The 23,499-nt window shown below is 34.8% G+C and overlaps 3 protein-coding genes across 3 annotated transcripts; 2 read left to right on the top strand and 1 right to left on the bottom strand.

Moving 5' to 3' along the window:
• Positions 1-617: 617 nt before the first annotated feature.
• LOC141403597 (rhodanese domain-containing protein CG4456) lies at positions 618-1,636 on the bottom strand. Its single transcript, XM_073986261.1, has 3 exons — positions 1,301-1,636; positions 1,006-1,165; positions 618-938 (listed from the first exon to the last, which is right to left on the bottom strand). Exons 1-3 carry the CDS (start codon positions 1,512-1,514, stop codon positions 884-886), a joined length of 429 nt encoding a protein of 142 aa, XP_073842362.1. The 5' UTR covers positions 1,515-1,636; the 3' UTR covers positions 618-883.
• A 12,238-nt stretch (positions 1,637-13,874) lies between these two features.
• On the top strand, positions 13,875-14,963 carry LOC141404090 (heat shock protein 23-like). Its single transcript, XM_073987369.1, has one exon. The coding sequence runs from the start codon at positions 14,018-14,020 to the stop codon at positions 14,639-14,641; it is 624 nt and encodes a 207-aa protein (XP_073843470.1). The 5' UTR covers positions 13,875-14,017; the 3' UTR covers positions 14,642-14,963.
• A 5,741-nt stretch (positions 14,964-20,704) lies between these two features.
• Hsp67Bc (Heat shock gene 67Bc) lies at positions 20,705-23,499 on the top strand. Its single transcript, XM_073987901.1, has one exon. It carries the CDS (start codon positions 20,878-20,880, stop codon positions 21,460-21,462), a length of 585 nt encoding a protein of 194 aa, XP_073844002.1. The 5' UTR covers positions 20,705-20,877; the 3' UTR covers positions 21,463-23,499.

A 23,499-nucleotide genomic window follows, 5' to 3' on the forward strand; every position in this document is an offset into this window, starting at 1 on the left:
AGAGTGATTACCACAGACGGACGGACGGACGGACGGACGTGCTCAGATCGACTTAGAATTTTACCCTGATCAAGAATATATATACTTTATAGGGTCGCAAATGAGTATTTCAATGCGTTACAAACGGAAAAACAAACTTAATATACCCTCCATACTATGGTGGAGGGTATAATAATGAACACATTATCTTTTATAGTTTCATCAAAATCGGTTGAAAATGTTTGTCCTTCAAATATATGCCTGGGGGCTATAGTAAAACGAGGAACTATATTGACAATATTTTGCACAGAGATTTCCTATTCAAATAAAACAAATTGCGCTTTAAGCTGAAACACATCCAACATTTGGGTAAAGTTTTGTGTCGTTTTGGCCGTTTGTACACTGTTCGGCATGATGCCGAAAAATTCAAATTCATTTGAAATATATGCCGGCAAACATATCAACGCTGGACTTTGGTGTAGGCGTCGCCCTGTTGTTGTTGCTTTTTTCTCAACGTCCAACACAAAACTTTACTCAAGCGATGGATGTGTTTTCAGCTTTACTATCCTCCCAAAGATTTCTAAGGATATACATAAATTCTAATCACCTGATTATTGAATGAGATAATACCCTTACACTTTGTGTGGCCTTTTATATGGACATTGGCAAAATCTGGGTTATGCTTTTTATTAACATTAAAACAAAATATATTAATTATAATTTAATAAATAAACCACGTGCAATATACATATGAATGTATATGTACACACATATATACTAAGAAGACTTGTATGCATATACATATACATATGTATATGTAAATGTTGTTTATTTATATTGCTTCGTTTTGGTATCCATCTATTACAAATTGGTCGTAAAGAATATTGCGCAAATTACATCCTTTCTACAGGCCTTCTCTTTTTGACCATTCCATCCATGAACCCAAATAGGGTTTGGCTCTAAAAATATATTGTAAATCGTTCATTAGAAATCGTTTTCGTGGTCCTTAAAAATTGTTTTACTCACTTCGTCCATCCCTTTGATTTTGCTAAATCGGCTCCCATTTGCGCATACTGACCACCAAGGCACGTGAAAATGACAACAGCATCCTTGGGTGGTTTTTCACGACCAAACAATTTTTTAAATTCATTATCCTCCATCATTAAGGCTGCTTCTAATTCGGTGACTAAAATAATAAAAATTTACAAATAAATAAATAATGAAAATTATATGTGAAGATACATTTGAAAGGACAAATACTCGTAGATCACACATTGTTGCAGTGGATATGTACCATTACATAGATTTAATCCCTACTTACATGGTATATTGATGCTTGTCGGAATGGCACCATCATTCTCAACCATATCGCGACTTCTCACGTCAATTAAATACTTTTCAGGATGATTTGGTAGATCTTTTACTTCTTCGTACGTTGCGAAATCCTTAACTTGCATTGGCTCTTCTGCTAAACTCCACCGAAGACTGGAACACAGGAGAACACACAGGACGATGTCATACTTAATTTGAAACATTTTTACGCGAAATGTTGATCTCAATTCTAGTGGGGAAAATTTGAACTGATCACTGTTGCAAAACGTGTGAATTTTATATATGAAAACTTTTCGAATAAAAAACAAACAAAAAAGAATATTCAATAATCACAAAATTATGATTGGTGTCCCTTATTAAAGGGAAGAGGTGGATTGTTGTGAATCACGCAATACTAATGCGGTCATTTGTGAAAAAGACTTAAGTCTAAAGATAATTGTTTATTAATGCTTAAAATATAATACATAGGTCTAAGTATTGAATAATGCGAATAATATCGACAAAACATTTGAAAAGTTGAACTAAGTATGGGCCAAAAAACATGGTAGAACAAGAAAAGGTAACAGCTTGTAGCCTCCTCTAAGTCCGAACGACGTGTCGCACACTAAAACACCGCTTATAGAGGTGGTACAATTTTAGTGGACACTTCAATGAAAAGAGCGTTATGAATTTATTTTATTTCTCACTTATTATGTAAACATCAATGATATAAAGTTTGACAAAAATACATTATAGAGAGGTTATTTTGTGAGAGAATTCCCAGTGGTGCAATAAAAACACTTCATTATAGGGAAGTTCGTTATATAGAGGTTGAAATAGGTGAAAATGTGCTGACACAAGTAAAAAAGTATCGGTCGGCTTTCCCGACAGAGGTATACCCTCAGCCTATACGAATCGAAACCTTCATCTACGTACAGAATTTTGTGGCTCTTTTTGGACATTTGAACTTGCCGACAAAAATGTGGATTAGGATTAAAGTTAAAAATGGTGCGGAGGAGATACTTGAAGGAATGGACCGACATAGTCCATTAGGGAAGTTGATCCTATTTTGGGGGTCATATCTTTTCGATTAATATATCACCCACTAGTCACTTTAGTGGGTCATAGTATAACTTTTGGATCAGTATGCCAGGAAGCATGGACTTGTCCACGGAAAACATAATATCGCTGTAAACAGGACCTCAACGAACAGCATCGGTATACATTTCCCAAGGATCTTCGAACCAGCGTACGTAAAAATACTTTAAATAACATTTCCAATCGTTTCGTTTCGTATTTTCCATAGGAACAATACAAAACGAAACATAACCCACGTTGGCCGAGCTCGCTGTTTAGTTTTGTTTTGTTTACATTCGTGAGAGCAAACAAAGCGAAAAGTACTCAACTCCACAAGAGCAGATAGAAAACGGAATACCCAGTAAACAATTTTTACCGAGGGCTCTGATATTAGATTCTTTTAAGAGGTTTTCCAAAGTTTGTTCAGAAAATGTACGGAATTCTCCAAATTTCCCTCAGAAATTGAAGTGATCTTCAGCAAGATTTCGTTTAAGAATTTCTGCACACTTTCGTGCGCTTGTTTTCGAAAATGTTGCGAGTAATCTGCACATACTCTAATGGGAAATTTTGATTCGTTTCTCTCTCTCCCGGGAACAAAATTGCCGAACATTCGTCGAGAGTTGATTTAAAGACAAGGGAGAGTTTTTTTGTGTCTTCACGATATTGCTTGTTTTTTAGTTATTTTGCAGCTGTTAAGTGAATAAGACGTAACGGAACAAGTTATATTGTGATGAATTTGGCACATGTTTTACAATAAATGAAAGTGTAAGATTGTATACACATTTTCTAAAACGTTGTTTATAATATTGTTATTTCTATTTTAGATAAATCAAATGGAAAATTTGTTCGCAAGGACTGTGCTTTATGATTTTATAAATGTGCAATTCAGTGGGCAGCAGCGACGAATACTATTTCATCAACATTGTAATAATAAAAAGTTCAACAAATATTTTAAATAAAGTTCCAATTTAATTTAATGAGAAATTCGAATCGTATTCTAATAAACATTGAGAATTTTGGGAGAAAATATTCAGAATATCTTATAAAACGTCAGAATTGTTTCCGATTTAAGGATAAAATATCTATATTTTTTTAGAATTTGTTCCGAAAATTTTCAGAATCTCGAAACAAATTCTCGAAATTAATTCCTATTTCTTCAGATTTTCGAATATTTCTTCAGAGCGTTATCAGAAAATCTTTCGAATTCTGAACGAATTCGTGTAGAAACTAGAATGTTCTTTCCGAATATCCCTCGACAAAACGTTCCGAATTCTGCGAACCGCTTCACACAAAATCGGACCTGTTTTGCATGCGATTACGGCATCAGAAATGGAAACTTGTGCAGAAAATTCATCCTAATTCGGTACGATCTCGGCAAAAATTGTTGGCTGGGGGGTTGTTAAGCAATCACATGTGTGTGTGTGTCTGAGTGTGTCATTGACAATACACACGGGAAAATACTTTTTGTTTCGGTGGTGAATGAAACAACTCGGCAAAGCATAGCCGAAGTTACAATTCAGCAATCGTACGGTTTCTATCATTTTACATTGAAAAGTTTGTGTTTTTGTTTTGGTTGTGAGAATGAAACGATTCAGAGAAGCTGAAAAGTTTGTGGCTTTGTGTGATTGGTACGGGAATCGTTTTGTTTGTTTCCGTTCATTGCTTCGAACAGACCCTAAACTGCACTTAGACATAAATGTTGAGAGAGGACCGATATGGACAATTTTAGAAGTTAAATTTGGAAAACATATTAGGAGATGAAAAGTTTGGACCAAATTGGTTGCCCCGTTCAAGATATATCGTGCATAGAATTTTAGTGACATTTTTAAATATTGGGGGAAATACCGATATAGCCCATCTTCGAACTGAAACTAAGTTTGGACAAAATATGACGATAACCAAATTTTGGACCAAATCGGTTGATCCGTTCTAGAGTTATCTTGCGTTCCAACCACTACATACGGTGTCATAGGGGTTTTTGCATTTTTCAGACTATGGACTTGTCTCTTCCCGACATAAAGGAGGCAGCGTATGCAAGTTGCTTCAACAGAAATCAAAGTGATTCGAGTGAATTTATCCGAAATTTTGTGTGGGAGGTACCCGAAGGAGTGGACAAATATAGTTCATATTCAAATCTGATCTATATCTGGTAGACATATTAGGATGTGTAAAGTATGAACCAAAACGGTCACTCTCTTCAAGAGTTATCGTGCGCACAATTTTTCCGAACATTTTTGAACTTTTGTGGAGGAGGTACCTGAAGGAGTGGACCGATATAACTTATCATCGAACTTAAGTTAAGTTTGGACAAAATATTAAAAAGGCCAAATTTTGGACCGAATCGGCAGATCCGTCCGAGAGTTATCTTGCGCTCCAACCACTACACACGGTGTCATGGGGGTTTTTTGCACCTTTTAGGCAATTTTCTCAAGAAGTATGGACTTGCCCCTGATGAAACTTGTACCGTCGTATGGGGGGCAGTGAATACAAGTTGCTACAGCAAAAATCAAAGCGATTCGAGAGCAGGTCCTAAACTGCACTTTTCCGAAATTTTGTGTTGGAGGTACCCGAAGGAGTGGACCGAAATGAGTCCATATTGGAACCTCATTTAAGTTTGGTAGAAATTTCAGGATGTGCAAAGTATGGACGAAATCGGTTACTCCCCCTTTGCCCGTTTGCATAAATGCTGAGGGTATAAAAAGCTGTGTTTCCAATTTTTCTTCGTTATAGAAAAAAATTTGTTATAGGGAAGTTCGTTATAGAGAATTTCGAGTGTATTTGTTTGCGACCAGTACCAAACATATGTACATTTGTTTGGATCCAATTATATTTCTAACATATATTTTTCTGCGTGAATGGACAGTTGTTGCGAGTAAGTTTTCTATCATCTGGGAAGAGAAAATACCAATTAACAACACTGTCCGACAGCCAAAATTACACTTGAACCGTTTCAAAATATAGGCAAAATGGAGAAAATGGCATTTTTAATTTTTCATTTTCTCATCGTTTTGACCTTTTAGAGGTCAAACTAATTTCAAAGGTCGTACTATTCTGGTATTGGTGTCATATTAAAGAGGAGAGTATAGGCTATATATAATAATTATAAATTATTGCATTCCAGGATAAAAAGGACATCAAAAATATCCCTGAAAATTTAAGACAGAAGTGATCATTTTGGCAGGCGCATATCTCCTAAACCGCGAAGAAATTTAATTTGCTCATGGAGGCAAAGTTGTAGCTCTTGTCATAAAGAACATCAATTCTGGACAAATGAAATCCACCGCAAAATGGAGTAAAATGGCATTTATTAAAAATACCATTATACTCCATTTTGCCTATACTTACAAACGGATGGTGCAATCGGTCCGGTAGAAAAATGTGGCTAAAATCGAGATTTGGTGGCGTTTTTTTAATGGGATAGCTGTGGCAATTTTTTTTCAAAATAGTTGTGTAAGGTTAACAAAGAAAAACTTCTCATTGAAGTTTTTCGTTGGTCACGCTATACTTCGAGCTGACGATTGATGTTTGGGTATAAAAAGTTTTTTGTTAAAGAAATGATTGAAAAATAACTTCGGTGCAGAATATCCACAAACCAGAAACAAGGGAACTGATTAGATCATGTGGCGAGGATCGAAGCTATTCTTCCTAGCCTTACCCCTTGGCGAACAATGCCAAACTTTCTCCACTAATAAATTAGTTGTTTTAAAATTAAAACAACAACAAAGGGATTACGTCAGACTATTTTGAAAACAAAAAAAAAAAAACAAAGTGACTGAAATCTTCAAAATATCTTAAATTGGGTGGTACCCCTATATCGACGCTATATTAAAACGTGGACCTATATGTGTAATTTTTTCCTAGGGGTGTTTTGTGCCTTTTATATTATTTTGTACCCAACAGCGAAGACTAAATACGAAATGTTAGTTATTGTGGTAATGAGCCTAAAATTGTTCTATGATGAGGGCTGTATCAAAACATCGACCTGTGTCGAGAAATTTCTGGAAGAAAGTTTTGTAACTCCAACGAAGACTAAATACCAAATTTCAGTCATTTCGGTTGAATAATGTTCTATAAGACCATATATAAAGACGCGGACATATACCGAAAATATCTGGAGAAAAGTTGTATACCCACAACGAATACTAAATATCAAATTTCAGTCATTTCGGTGAGGTAATGTGGCCACAACTTTCAAAATACAGAAATTCGGGAGGTACCATTTTATGGGGGCTATATAAAGACGTGAGCATATACTGACAAATTTCTAGTGGAAAGTTGTAAACATTGAACGATGACTAAATACCAAAATTTATAAATAATAAATAATATCTGCTATTTCTACACATAAACTTAGTCACTTTTTCTGTAGGAGCTAAAACTTGTAATTTGCATAAGGTCTGATTTGATTATTATAGCCTAACAATGGCATATACATACGAGTATTTTAAATGCATTCTCCGCTTGCATGTTTACAAAATACACATCGCGTTTCGCTAATGGGAAAATCAGTGTAACCGAACACAATTGGACAAAATGTCAATAATAACACTATGCCAATTCATAATACGCACGAATAGCGGCTATCCAACATTTTTAATTGGGCAGTTCAATGGTTTTCTTTAATACCCCAGCCTTCCAGTTCGGAAAATTGATAAATTGGCAATGCTTTAGAATGCTTAGACATCGTCAACATTGTCCGTTTGTTGAAGAGCACCCAGATTCAAACCTCAGCTGGGGCAGCCGTGCTAATGCTGTGAATTTTTATTTTATTGTTGACTTATTAGGACGAATGTCATTTACCTGTGAAAGTTTTAATTAATTGAATTAATTGGGGTTGACTTGATAGTAAAAAGGCTTCAAAAATACTGGCGTATCAACATCTCACATTGTCGGAAATGATGTTGGCCGGACCTGTTTTGTTGGACCGGACACTTTATCGTCGATAAACCCGACATTCCGTTACATCTTAGGCAGAATATACCGGAAAAGGAAGATGATATGCAGTCGATTTAGCCATGTCCGACCGTCTGTCAGCCTGGCTGGATGGGGCGCACGATAAGTCTCGAACGCTTCAACCGATTTGGTACTAAATTTGGTTCTCGTAATATGTTGTCCAAATATATATCCAGTTCAAGGATGGGCCATAATGGTCCACTCCTGTACCTCCCCCACAAAAATTCAAATTTGTTCACTAAAATTGTGCTCATGATAATTCTCGTGCGGATCAACCGAATTGGTCCGAAAATTATTTCTCGTAATATTTCATTCAGGCGTAGATCGGGTTGGAATATGGACACATCGAGGTTTTGCTATAGCCCCACCGAACGGTATCTCCCAATTTTCGGTATTTTGAAGGTTTTAGCCACATTATCTAACCGAATTGATTGAATTTGGTATTTAGTTTTCGATATGCGAATACAACATTTCTACCAAGGCCTACAGAAGGTCGGCCATTCAGAGTACTGTTCACAAAATTTGACAACAAACATAATAGATTTTACATTATTGTGATTTTAGTTTCTTTGTATTTTAAATCACAATAATGTTTTTGACATCAAACATAATAATCAGCTGGGCTTATTGGCCGACCTTATGTAGGCCTTGATTTCTACAGAGAAATTAGCAACATTTTCCGACCAAAATAGCTTACATTTGCAATTTAAAGTTTCTAGTGGTTAAAAATTATAGGCAAACGTAGGTCTACATATAACGGTTTCTCCCGACCGATGTTGCTGTAATTTCGTACAGCGGTATCTCAGATTGGAAGGTAATCGATACCGCCCTTTAAAAGGATTTTTTCTACTGAAGTGGATCTAACATGGTATTTCGGATTCTCAATGGGTTGTAACATGGCATTTGGGATTTTGAATGGATAGAACTCATCGCTTTCTCATTCGAATTAAACCTTTTTTAAAAGAAAGTGACATTCTTCAGTTAGAATATTCCACTTCTCCTAGAAATAAGACTTGTCGTGACGGAAGAGCTTAGTACTTTTCATTTTGCTTCAATAAAACTTATGGTTAAGTGTATAAAAGTTCGGCCCGCCCGATCTGAACGCCATTCTTACTTATATTGTACTTTGCGAAAAATTGACGAAACAAAGAGTGTGAGACAACTTTGAAGTCTCCAACCTAACCTTCATTCACGGCTGCCAGATTTAACGACTTATCTTCATTTTGACTATTTTTTGGCCATGATTTTTTTACCCGAAAAATTGCGATTTTCTATTATTTTGCTAAAACAGTCATAGGTAATTTTGTAAAACATGAATTTGTAAAGACTGATCCAATATTTCTTTTCGATTTTATTAACTAATTTCAAATTGTAAACGAATTGTTACAAAATTTATAAATGAATTATTGGAAATGGATATATTAAACATTTTTATAATTAATGCGATAATCGGAGTAGCTGTCATTCAATTTTATTTATTTTTTACTGTTAGATTATATTTAAACTGTTGAAGTTTTAGAAATGCAGTTGTATTTAAATTCAAAATTTGTAACTATATTTTACATAAGTTATTTAAAAATGGAAATCGAACTATGTATTGATTGTAGTATAATAGGCATTTGGCTTGGCTATTATAGATATTAGAAATAAAAAATAAAGAATAAAACTGATTTCAAATGAAACAAGCAAAATATATAATTGCTCTCGGCTAGAACCTGCAAAAATCTACAATTTTTTTATTTTTTTTTTTTGGCAAATTTTTATCTGAAAAAATGTCAAAATTTCTGGAAAAGAGCTTCGTACACAATTTTTAAAATTTTCAAAATAGTATGGGATTAAGCCAGACTATTTAAAAAAAAACAAATTGAAATAGATTTGAAAGCAATCTTAAGTATTTTTCTTTGATAAGTCCCACTTACATTAAAAATGTATGCTCTGTTCCAGAACTTGCAATAACCAACTAATTTCGCTACGATAATAATTTGTTCCTTTGTGATATCGAAAAAATAGTAAATTTAGTAGATTCTTGCAGGTCCTTAAAGAATTTTCTAATTTGGAAAAAAGGGATCTATCCATACTTTTTTTAGAAATTTATTTTTTCATATGAAAGGTCAAACCTTGGGATACTTCCAAAATTTGTGTTTTAGTTAAAAAAATATTACATAGTTTTCTGACAAATGCCCTTCTTCGTTTTTACTCACTGTAGTTCGAAAACCAATAAACCGATCAGCATATATTTTTGCGGGAACATTAAGAACATAATAATCTTGTCTTTAAGCTGAACGGAATTAAAAAACATCTATTGAACTGTCAAAGTCAAAATTTCGATTTTAACGAAAACAAGCAAAAAAGAGGTAAGTTCAGGCGGACCGAACTTTTTATACCCTCCACCATAAAATATTCTGAGCTAAAGAGGAATAATTATTTTCTTTCCTGTCCACAATTTTAGGCGGAGATCTTTTGTGACCGCTGATACCTAAATAAGGTAAAAAACATAAAAAAAATGTATTCAATCAGTCGAGAACCTTATATTGGGAAATATCAAAGTGTGGACCTACGTTTTTGGTGGAGAAATTTTCTGACCACTGGGAACCTCAAATGTCGAAATGCAGATACTTGGGTCAAAAACTGTAGGTAAAATCCAAAAAAAAAAACGAAAATCGGGAGGTACCGATGGACCTATGTTGACAGCTTTTCGAATTACAGATACTTCGGTCAAAAATACCGAAAATGCGGGCCACCGTTTTATGGTGGCTATACAAAAACATGGACCATGTTTATAATTATATATATACCAAAACATGGACTTATATTGACAGTTTTTGGTGGAGATGTTTTGTGACCACTGGGAACCTCAAACGTCAGATTACAGGTATTTTGGTCGCAAAATGTAGCTACAATCCTCAAAATACCGAAAATCGGGAGGTTCTGTTATATGGGGGCTGTTCCAAAACATGGACATATGTTTACAGTTTTTGGAGGAGATATTTTGTGACTACTGGGAACCTCAAATGTTAAATTGCAGGTAGTTCGGTTAAAAATTGTAGCTAAAATCCTCAAACTACCGAAAATCGGGAGGTACCGCTATATGGGGGCTATACCAAAACATGAACCTACATATGTTGACAGTTTTTAGAGGAGATGTTTTGTGACCACTAGGAACCTCAACTGTCAAATTACAGGTAGTTCGGTCAAAAATTGTTGCTAAAATCTTCAAAATACCGAAAATCGGGAGGAGCCGTTATATCGGGGCAATACCAAAACATGGACCTATGTTGACGGTTTTTAGTGGAGATGTTTTGTGACCTCCGGGAACCTCAAATGTTCAACAGCAGGTAGTTTGGTCACAAATGTAGTTAAAATCCACAAAATAGCGAAAATCGGAAGGTACCGTTATATGGGGGCTATACCAAAACATGGACCTATGTTGACAGTTTTTGGTGGAGATGTTTTGTGATTACTAGGAACCTCAACAGGTGGTTCGGTCAAAATTTTAAGCTAAAATCCTCAAAATACCGAAAATCGGGTGGTACCGTTATATGGGGGCTATACCAAAACATGGACCTATTTTGACGGTTTTTGGTGGAGATATTTTGTGACCACTGGGAACCCCAAACGTAAAATAACAGGTAGTTCGGTCAAAAATGTAGCTAAAATCCCCAAAATACCGTTATATGGGGGCTATACCAAAAAGTGGTCCGAAGATGGGCTATCTTCGAACTTTACCTGCCTATGGAAAAAATACACTCGGGTGCAAAAATATAGCGCATTAGCTCAATTACTGCGAACGCTAGAGTGATTTCAACAGACGGACGATGTGTTACAAACAGAAAATCCATCCTATGGTGAAGGGTATAAAAATGGGCAGTTTTTCGCTATAAATCCGTCAAAAAATGTTTAAGAGTCTCTCGCTTAAGGACAAGCTTTTTATGTGTATAATGATCCCTCAAAAACATATGAAGATAGGATCATCCGTTTTTGAGCAACAGTGGTCACAGCTTCATAAAATGCCATTTCGAGAAAACCGCGTTTAAAACTTCTTACAACCAAAGTGTTATGACACATTAGCTTCGTTCCCGTACTTTTTAATAGTAAAACTCGTAAAAGAGAGAACTGCAAAAATTTTTTTCTTACACACAAGTTTTTGAAATAGTTCGGGAACGGAAAAATGGAAAATACGTCAAAACAACTGGAACAAATGTCAAAGTCGGCGTATCAGCCAATCAGACGCCGGCAACCATGTTACTATTTTTTTACTCGCCCAAATATGTCGTGTAAAAAGTTTTTAAAGAGAGCGTCATTCAGCGCCATTTTTGTTTAAAGAGAAGTGAACATTTTTTGTGTACGGGAACGCTTTTTCGAGTAAAATGTGTAAAAGTCGTAAAAATTGTAAAAACTTTTTAGTTCTGGAACACAGCTATTGATTAAACCCGACTTGTTAAAAATGATATTTATTTACAAAATGAATAACTTAATTAATGACGAAATGCTTATTCACATATCTGTTTATAAAATAACTTTCTCCTTTAATTTACTTGTTTGAAGCAAAAACATGTTTACTAACTTGAAAATTTATTTGATGTTTCTTTTAATAAAGATATATATCATGGTGTCAAAACATATTTTTAATCAAAAATAAATAAATAACAAATATTTCGCTTCTATAAAAAATATCTGTGTACAACATCTTTGTTTAAGCTTCGCGAATAATATTTTAACGTTTTCTTCTAACTTTTGTGGATATTTCGCGCAAACAAAATTTGACAGCAAATGAAGACTACAACCTAACGTCAACTATTGGATCACCTTGTTAAATTCGCCTTGGATATATATTTAAATATATCTAATGGTCTGTTCCAGAACTGCAAGAATCTACTAATTTTTGCTATTTTCTTCGATAACATAAAGGAAAAATGTTATCGTAGATTCTTGCAGGTTCTGGAACAGAGCATAAATGTTCATATTTTAATTATTGACGATTTTTTGGCGATTTTATAAAATGTATTTGACGATTTTTATTTTATTTATCGTCATTTTGACAATTTTTCATAAAAATAATCTTGCAGCCCTGCCTGCACTGCCTCACATACTTCACACATGCAAATATGTACGTAACTACCCAGCTAACAATTTTTTCCGAGGGCTCTGATTTCCGATTTTTTTTCCTGAATATTTTTTAGATATTTGTCGATTTCTCTAATATTTCTCTAGAAATTGTACCGATTTTCTAACACTTTTTTTAAGAATCTCTGCACATTTTCTGAAGAACCTTAAGAATCTCGTTCCGAATTCGTTCCGATTTCTAATCGATTTTCTAATGTATTTTTTTGTTCCGTTGTTGTCGAAAAACAAAGTGATTTTGTATAAAATTCGCATATACAGTTTTTGAATTGTTTTAATATAAATGCAACATATAATAATTCAGGCTAGTGTTGATAGCTTTAACATATTCGTGCACATTCTTCTACTTTTAATCACAAAATGATAACAACAGGGAAAATCATTAGGACGTTTGAAATTAGAATCATCCATAAATAGCGCATTAAAAGAAAATTGTCCCTGAGTGGGGGGATATTTATTCTGTGTTGTGTGTCAGTATCAAAGGCGTCAGCGCCCAAGAATTTCTTTCGATTTTTTTCAGAAAATCTAAACTTTTCTTCGAATTTTTCCAGAATTTCTTCCCGAATTCAGACCGATTTTCTTCAAAAAATCTAAAGTTTCCAACGAAATTTCCAGAATTTTTTCCGAATTCGGACCGATTTCGTTGCGGAACTCTAATATTTTGTTAGAATTTTCTTAGAAAACTCTTTCCGAATTCGGGGGACACGGTCATACAACTTTTGTACCGAATTCGGAAAGAATTCGGCATCAGAATCGGCAAATTGTGCAGAGATTCTGAGATTCTTTGCGAATTCGGAAAAAAATGTTAGCTGGGTACATAAATTTTAAAGTAATTACATTTTCGAAACGAATCATCTTTAAAAAGTTTCTTTCATACATAGGTTTCTAAGTGGACAGAAGAAAACTTCTTTAAACTTCTTATTTAACAAAGCCCTTAGAATGGCAAAGGAACTAGAATGTCCTTAGCAAAATTATAGGATTTTAATAGAAATTTCAATTCCATGAAGTACATGCTATATATGTACATACTTACATACCTACATATGTCCATACTTATGTATGTATATATGTGGCTTATTTAATTTTTCTTTTCTATGGATTCATCCACAATAAAAATATGTTTATGTACAATGAACTTCGGGAAATTTCGTACCACAGCATATATACATACATATTTACATGCAACAGAGAATGTCTAACAAAATGCAAAATCAAAGAGAATAGTAAAACGAAAGTGCAAAACTTTTCAGCAATCGCGCGCATCTCTTTCCATTTGTGCACTTGCAAAAGTGCACTCACTCCCAGACTACAATTCTTAAGCGAAGAGTTCCATTACATGGTCCCACATTCATTCACACATTTACAATTCTAGAAGTCGGGAGAAATTTCTTTCCTAATGAGCAAATCAAATAAAAACCGGCAGAGGCACATTGGTTGGTATCAGTCTATTGCAGTAATCCATACGCTAAACACAAAGAAAGCAACCTTAGCGACAACAACCTAACCAACCTAAAGTTTTATCATCTAATAAGTGTATTGAGGAAAGAAGAAGCAACTAATTGAATTTGGTGTCAACATGTCTAGTCTACCATTGTTGTTGAGCCTTATCGATGAATTGGATCGGGAATCACCCTCCTTGTATGGAAATGATTTTGGTTTGGGTCTTTCGCCATATCTGATTCATAGCCACGCTCACCGAGAACCCATTACCAATTCTGTTGGTTATACGCTGCCCTTAAGTTTGCTCAGCCGCTTGAGTGAACGTCAAGCTGCCAGACGTCGTGACAGCAAAGAAGAACGCCTATCCCCAATTGGTAAAGATGGTTTTCAAGTCTGCATGGATGTGGCCCAATTCAAGCCGAACGAGTTGAATGTAAAGGTGGTCGACAATTCCATCATCATTGAGGGTAAACATGAGGAGCGTGAGGATCAGCACGGCTACATACAACGGCATTTTGTTCGCCGATATGTACTACCAAATGGTTATGATGCCGATAAGGTGGCATCTAGTCTATCGTCAGATGGTATCCTAACTGTTAGTGTTCCAAAGCCTCAACTTGAGGAGAAGTCAAATGAACGTGTAGTTCAAATCCAACAGACCGGACCGGCTCATTTGAATATCAAACAAAACTCAAAGGAAAAAGGTACAGAGACGAACGGAACAGCAGCCAACGGTGCTACAGAGGAGGAGAAAAAGTAGATGAAGTTATTAATTGCCTATTTAACACAGAGGCTACGTTTACATACTAAATTCAAGTAGTTTGTTGTTGTCATCGAATATAATTGCCTTCATTAAATGCATTTATGTGGACATACATACACACATACAAAATGTTATAACTAGTTGTATTAGAATCTATATAATTGGAAATCACTTGTCCCACAAATTGAATTCAATTTTAATTTCGTCTTACTTACATGCATACATATATGTATGTCATACACCTAATTTAATTTAAACGAGAATAAAAGTCATTAAAATAAACATTCATATGTACATAAGTACATACATATAGAAATAATACACGTTATTTTCATTTATCTTTTACGGGGAACCAGGAAATTTGGCGCAATGGGCTTTTTAGTTTGTCAGGATCTATGAAGAATTTGTAATTTAGATATAGAAGTTCAAATTGGGCCAATTTACTAACTCCTTCGGCTGCTTCCTAAAAAAAATTATAGTCATGGCACTGTTTTATAAGCAGGCAATAGAGTCAGTGCATTGTCCCAATTTCAACATCCATATCTCAACAAGTAAAAAGCTATCAGTCGGCTTTGTCGACAGAATTGAATTGAAGAATTCAGCCTGTGTGAATTGAAATTCTTTTCCCAGAAGAAACCTTATGTATTTAGGGGATTTTGGGCGCATGAACTTACCTACATAGTCCATTTTGAAAGTGGGTCTTATTTTGGGAGTCATTCCTCTCTATATATATCGCGCCTACCAGTCTTTTCAGTTAGTCGCCATATAATTGAGAATTTTTGGACCATTATATCAGGAAACATGGACTTACCCACAAAAAAACATTATATCGCTATAAACAGGGCTACTAGAAGTACTTTCGGTAAAAATTTCAAAAGGATCGTCGAACATATCCTTAACCGCTCTTAAACAAAAATGTTGAATATTTGTGAGAATGGTACCCCAAGGAGTCGACCGATAGGGTCCACTTTTGAACATAAACTAAGTTTGGACAAAGTATTACTAGATCCAAAATTGGGCCATAAAGGTTGCTCTGATATATCGCGCGTACCATTTTAGAAAAGTCAAAACTATTCGAGAGGAGGTGGTAACCTGCACTTTTCCGAAATTTAGTTTGGGAAGTGCCCGAAGGAGTTGACATACATTGTCCATATTCTAACCGGATTTATCGTAGAAATCTTAAGATGTGAAAATTATGGAACTAATCGGTTACCGCCATTGAGAGTTATCGTACGTACCAGTTTAGCGAAAAGTTTGTGGGGGAGGTACCCAAAGGAGTGGACCGATATTACCCACCTTAGAATTTTATTTAGGTTTGCGCCAAATATTACGGCCCAATCGGTTTATCCGTTGCAGAGTTATCGTGCGATCCATCCACTAAACATGGTGCCATATCGGGTTTTTACAGCTTTCGAGCCATTTTCTCAGGAAATATAGACATGCCCGTCGTACAAGCATTTACTTTCCACTCAAAAAACTTGTACCACCGTAGCCCCTTGAATGCAACCTGTTGCATGAAAAAATCAAAACAATTCGAAAGGAGGTCTTGAAGTTTTGTGGGGAGGTACCCGAGGGAGTGGACCGAAATGGCCGATATTCGAACGAAAACTAAGCTTGGACAAAATATTACGAAAACCAAATTTTGGACCAAATCGATTCGGACTCGGAAAAGGATTTCGTCCAAATATACTTGGTTTTAAAACCATTATTTCGATGAGTCACATTTTGCCCGTATGAAAGTGTTTATACCCTTGTTATCATAAATGCTGAGGGTATAAAAATGGTAAAACCTAGGAAAAAATCATAAAGGTCAATCTTGAAGAGAATTTTCACAGCTGCAAAATCCAATCCCGCGTCAACAGAACTTGCCGTTTTAAAGCAAAATCCTGAAAACCTAAAAACACTAAAAATGAGCCCTTTGACCTCGATTTATTTGAAAATCCCTCCGACGATTTTTTTGTTTTGTTTTTTTATTATTATTATTTTCTCATCTATGAATATTGTAGTTTCAGAATCCGCAAAAACTTCCCAGGTAAAAGCAATTTTTATTTAAAGTTAGTCAAGGTGCACCGTGTACCACATGGCCTTATAGGATGTCCCGGTAAGGGCCAAACATTTTATACCCTCCACCATGAAATATTTTGATTTTCTGTTACGAAAATCCATAATTTGTAGAGTGGAAGTTTTGTGACCACTGGGGACACCCAATGCCAATTTATATCCAATTTGAGCTGAAAATGTCGATCAAAACTTCAAGATATCTGAAATCAGGTAGTACGTTTATTTGGGAGCTATTCCTAAGTCCACAATCTGTGGTGGAGAAATTTTTTGTTCACTTTGAACCCTAAATGCCAAATTACATCCAAAACTTGAAATTCCCTGAAATCGAACGGCACCGTTATGTGAAGGCCAGGGACGTACGCAGGGCCCCGGGCCCGCCTGAAATGAAAAATTTTCATACCATTTTTGAAAATTTTGCTTCCAAAATGTCATATCTGGTCTAGTGGAGAAGATTTTTAGCACCAATTTACATCCCATTTGGTCTGAAAATGTCGATCAAAGCTTGAAGATACCTGCCCAAATTCACAATTTTGGTTTAAAAGAGTTTTAACCACTTTGATCTCTAAATGCTAAATTACATTCAATTATGGCCGAAAATGATGATAAAAAACTGAGAAGGTCTGAAAACAGCACGCGTCGCGTCGTATGGGGGCTAGGGTTATGACTTTTTGACATTTTTTTCTCAAAAATGATTTCCTGTAGTGAGAATGAATGAACTTTTGCATATAAATACCTAAACTAACATTCATTCCATTTTATTATAAAAAACCACATAAACAAACCACTTTGAAAAATTGTTTTTTTTTTTTTTTTGATTGTTTGAGTGGAGTATTCCCCCATTGGCTCAACTTCATTTATTACCCTCTATTACAGAGAGTAATGTTTTTCAAAACGAACTGACAGTGTTGCAAAATTTTACTGATCGCTACCAATATCATGATTTCATCCCGGCGAAGGGAATTATCAATTGGCTTCTCAGTTTTTGAAATGATGCCTTTTTTAGCGAAAAACCGAACTCTTTAAGTGTCTAGTATTCCCATATGAATGAGAATCACACTCACTTTTCGGCTTTTCCAAAGAAACACCAAAATCAAAATATTTTGCAACATGTCAGCACGTATCAACTAAGAATTCTTCGAATTCTGTGAGTTGAAAAGAACACCAACACAGTTGCCTGTGAGGTTGTTTATTGGAATTTTGTTTTTTTGTTTTTAACAAAGCTCCAATTCGCCCGTGCCTCGTCTGTTTTTTGTTTGTTTTGTTTTTTGTTGAAGTTCAATCTCATTTTCGATTGTTTTTTTTTTTGAAAAAATCCTATGAAATGAAATTTTTTCTCAAAAAATAATTTCCTGTTGCACGAATGAATGGCCTTTTGCCTATTAATGACTAAAATAACTTTTATCCCATTTAAATTTTAAAAGAGGTCCCGCACAAACCACTTTTAATTGTTATGATATATGAGATAATGTTATATAATATAAAATTATATATAGTATGTAAATAATGTTGGTTATGCCGTGTGCCCCTATACCTTGTTTTCAGTTAAATATGTGCTTACAGTGACTTCAAAAAATTGTGAAAAGTTTTGAAAAATAAAAACTTTATGAGCTTTTTATGCCGAAGCTCTTTTCATCGAATCACTTTATATTTAAGATTTTATGCAATCTTAGGTAAAAACTCATCAAAATATCATACAGGGATACGAGGTTGTAAAAATGTCATAACCCTAATGGGGGCTTACACCAAAACGGGGACCTATATAAGCAATTGTTGGTAGAAATGTTTTTTACTTCTGTAGTGCGATTCACTTACTCATTTTTTGAGTTACCGACAAAAATCGATAAGATTAAAACGCAAAATTAAGAATGAAAAGTTCAATTAAATGTTTACAACACTGTTGCTATCGGTAGAACTTTACTACTACTTTTTATTGGTCGCTTACTTACCGAATAATATCGTTAATTACCGAAATTATAAGTATTTTAATTGCGCCGATTTTTGTCGGTAACTGAAAAAATGAGTCAGAGAATCGCACTACCGGGAACACAAAATCCAAAATAACAACCAATTCGAAGGGCAAATAGGAATAATTCATTTAAAATTCATTAAAGCGTCGACGCGTCAACGTAAAACCGAGCCCATTTTCAATACCAAAAGTTTTACGGACCTACAATTTTATCTACCTTCTTCAATCAGTTCGGACGCTAGAGTGATTTCCACAGAGGGACGGACATGGTTATGTCAATGATCCAGAATATATACGGGGATTTCTGAGTGAAATCGGGCACTTTTGCAGAAAGTGATTTGTGATTCCCTTTATTTTTTGCTGTGCCTGATGCGGTTCCAGGCATATCGAGCCTTGAAAAAGCCGAATTCTGTAAAAACTATATACAAAGGAATACTCATAACTTCTTTAATATTGGTCCAAATATAAAAATCTTTTTAAAAAAATCTGTTTTTTATTTTTTTATCAGCTATCTAATAAAAAATAGAAACAAGTAAGAACAGAGTTTAGTTCGGCCGAGCCGAACTTGTTATACCCTCCACCACGAGTTGTAATACAAAATTTCAGCAATTTCGGTAAAACAATGTGAAGCACCGTTCTATCGGGGGTACTTTAAAACGTCGATCTATACCGACAAATATCTGACGGAAAGTTTTTAGACTCAAAGAAAATTCAATACCAAATTTCAGCCATTTTGGTGGAATATTGAAGCAACAATCTTCAAAATACCTAACATCGGGAGGTACCTTTCCATGGGGGCTATATGAAGGCGTGGACCTATACGTCAAATTTAAAGAGGAAAGTTTAAAACCACCAAACGATGTCTAAATACCAAATTTCAGCCATTTCGGAGGAAAGTTGAGGCCACAACCTTCAAAATACCGAAAATTGGAAGGTACCGTTCTATGGGGGCTACATGAAGGCGTGGACCTATACCGACAGATTTATAGGGGGAAGTTGTATACCCCCAACAAAGGCTATATACCAAACTTCAGCCATTTCTGTGGAATATTGAAGCCACAACGTTCAATATACCGAAAATCGGGAGGTACCGTTCTATGGGGGCTATATGAAGGCATGGACCGATACCGACCAAATTCAGAAGGAAAGTTTTATACCCCCAACGTAGACTAAGTACCAAATTTCAGCCATATCGGTCTGATAATGAAGCTAAAACCTTCAAAATACCGAAAATCGGGAGGTACCGTTCTTTGGGGGCTATATGAAGGCGTGGACCGATACCTACAAAATTCTGGGGGAAAGTTTTATACCCTTAAAGAAGACTAAGTTCCAAATTTCATCCATTTCGGTGTGATAATGAAACTAATACCTTCAAAATACCGAAAATCGGTAGGTACCGTTCTATGGGGTCTATATTAAAATTTGGACCTATACTAACAAATTTTTGAAGACTAAAAACCATATTAGGAGTAATAGAAATTTCTGTGCCAAATTATTAAGCTCTATATTAAATATTGCGAGTTGTATTTTGATTTTTACATACGGACGGACAGGGTTATATCGATTTAGAATTTTATGCTTTCCAAGAATAGATAAAGTATTTATAGGGTATAGGGTGTATTACAAACGGAATGATAATGTTAATTATACCCTCCATATTATGGTGGTGAAGGGTATAATTAATACCAAATGTTACTGGATGTTGTCTGTTAACAACATTTCGACTTATTTTTGATTTTTCTTCATTATTTGATTTTTTGTTTTACATGACAAAAGTTAAAACTGTGAAGACTTTTGTAAAACACTTTGGTTTTTAGGTCACATTAGTCCATATGGAGTCTGCAACACGCTCTTTTACAGCAACGGATAGAATTTCTCTTCTTCCAACAAAAAGAGCAAGTTCTCTGTATTAAATTTGCTCTCAATAAACGCTATTGCAGAAAATAAAATCCTGGATATGCAATTCATGGAATGGAAGCAACAAAGCTTTTCATTTAAAGTTTAAAACATTGGACGACACAAGTATATAACATACAGTCTACTTTCGTCCAGGCACAAATCAAGTCCGGTTTTTTAAAAGCGGTGTACACGAAACGCACATTCAATTACCAAAATACATAATTATTGTTCTGGGAACCAGCAGCTTCAGTGTATATTCAAAAGTTTGTTGTGAGCACCAACAAGTTAATAAAAACCCAGGAATAAAATGACAGCTTTACCATTTCTTTTAAATTTGGATCCCCATCCTTTTTACAACCATGAAATGTTTCCAAACAGTGTCTATCGCAGGCAGCATGCTCGTCAACACCTCCCATTGGATATGCACACAATGGGTTTGATATCTCGCCTGGCGCCACATTTTCGCCATTTGGAAATTGCCAAAGGCAAAGATGACCTTGCCCATGTAGAGGGAGGACTCAATCATAAAGATGATGAATTTTCTGTATATCTGGATGTGGGACTCTTTCGCCCAGATGAACTAAATGTTAAAGTTGTCAACAACCATTTGGTTATTGAAGCTAAACACGAAGAACGTGAATCGGATGATACTGGCTATGTATCACGACACTTTGTGCGGCGCTATGAGCTTCCCAAGGATTGTGATCAAGACGCTATTGTATCAAAATTAACTGCGGATGGTGTACTCAGTGTATCATTGCCCAAATCCAAGAATGGGGTCAAGGAGCGAGTTATACCCATACAGCAGACAGGACCACATGACCTATTTGTGAAGAACAAGTCAAATGGTGAGGACAAAGACAAAGACAACATGAATAAAAATACCGAATAAATGGAACGCAGATATTGGTCAATCAATGATATTAAAGATTCTCTAAGAAATCAAAAATAAAAAATAAACTCACTAGTATTTTATTATTTTTAATAATACTATATTATCATATAATGATCAAATACAATTATGTATACAACTTATAACTATTAATGTCGACTGGATGTATGTATGTTCTATAAAAATGTGAAATGCAAAATGTTTTCTTTATCATTTTTTTCATTCGACATCATTTGCTTTTTGAAAGTTTACATTCCACATTTTCATATAATAAGTATTGTGCCCCTGAAATTTTGCAGAAAAAAGATTCCATAAAATGTTTACAAACATATTACTAGCCTGGCGTTTACACGCAGACAATTTTGGCCAGACAATAGCAAAGATGCAAACCTTTTTCACCAATACATTCATACATATCTACGGTGACCAACCGTACTCTATTATAGAGTACAGTACTCTATTTTATGTGTCCGTCCTCTATTTTTTAACGTACTCTATTTGTACTCTATTTTCATTGGACGTACTCTATGTCCTCTTTTTATAACCTACACCTCAATGAAGAAAGGGTATAAAAACTTTGTATTTCCGAAAATGTATGTTACACAGCGAAATATTCGTCGTAAGCATTTCTTCAAAATTCATATATAGACGAGATAAAGCAATTTTGAGACGTGTGTCCGACCGTTCATTAGCAATTGTAGTCAAACTCCAGGCCTCAATAATGGACCGATTGCCACTAAATTTTGTATGGAGGTCGGATTCCCACCAGAATAGAAACAATTATTTTTTGGTAGTAATCGTGAAACATTTAGGTGGTGAAGTGGAACAAAAAAAAATTATCCGATATTGTAGAGGCAGTGTAGGCCGCAATGTGGATTTGATTGACGCAAAATTTTAAGTAAGGTTTTGGTTTACGACAAAGAAAAAGCTTTCAAATTAACACGGTGATCACATAATATTTAGCGGGTGAAATAAACGAAAATTGGTGAAATTTTTAGTATAATGACTACATCTTAATTCCTGGAAGATATGTTCCACCACTGTATGTTATATATAGAGGAGGAACTCTTGACCTTTTCATTGATGTCAATTATGATAATGTACGTGGTCAGATAACATAATTACAGTTTTAATTGTCTGTCTTGTAACCGTGATTACAGTTTAATTTTAATAGTTACAAATTTTTGCACGAGGTAAGAAGTTTGGTCAAGGAAAATGCCAATAATTTTGAAAAATGATTGGATTGGATTTTTATTGATGATTTGGCGTGTGAAATTGACCATCATTGACTATTGTGTGAAAAATATCCAAATTTGATTTTGACCCAAATTTTAAATTTTGGGGGAATATTCCGACAAATTACGAACACGAAACTTGAAAACCAACTCTTGACCTTCGTTTGATGCAAATTATAGCATTAATAAATGGAGAACCCTGGGCAGAAATTAAAACAAAATATTTGGCCTGTTCCCGTACTTTATAAAGTGGTAAAAGTCGTAAAAGTTGTTAAAGTCGTAAACGATTTTCATATAAAATTTGGGAACGCAAAATGTGTAAAAGTGGTAAAAGTTGTAAAAACTTTTTAGTTCTAGAACAGAGCTTTTGTCTTGGTTTAAACAAAATCACTAGTTTTTCCGTTGATTTTAAAACTTTGGAAGGTACGTTTTTTTTAACAAAAGCATTTAAGTTAGTTGAATATTTTGTTAAAGTATTACAAAATACCCGTCCGCTTTTTTAGCCTCTAACTTTTCATCGATCTGTATATGTACTCTATTTTCATCCGAAAACATTGGTCACCGTATACATATCTCAATATGTATTTAAAAAAATTATAAATGTATTGGTGAAAAAGGTTTGCATTTCCGCTTTTGTCTTCCCAAAACTGTCGATTGTAAACGCCAGGTTAAAATCAATTCATTTAACATACAAATTTGTAATACGAAGTGTTGTAATAAGTCCACATATTAAATATGTATTGATGAATAATAAAAACTTTTATTCGTAATTTTATTCAGTAATATCGATAAAAAAGAAAAA

The sequence above is a fragment of the Musca autumnalis genome, unplaced genomic scaffold (assembly GCF_047663935.1).
Source record: "Musca autumnalis isolate F117 unplaced genomic scaffold, ASM4766393v1 scaffold_4, whole genome shotgun sequence".
NCBI lineage: Eukaryota > Metazoa > Arthropoda > Insecta > Diptera > Muscidae > Musca > Musca autumnalis.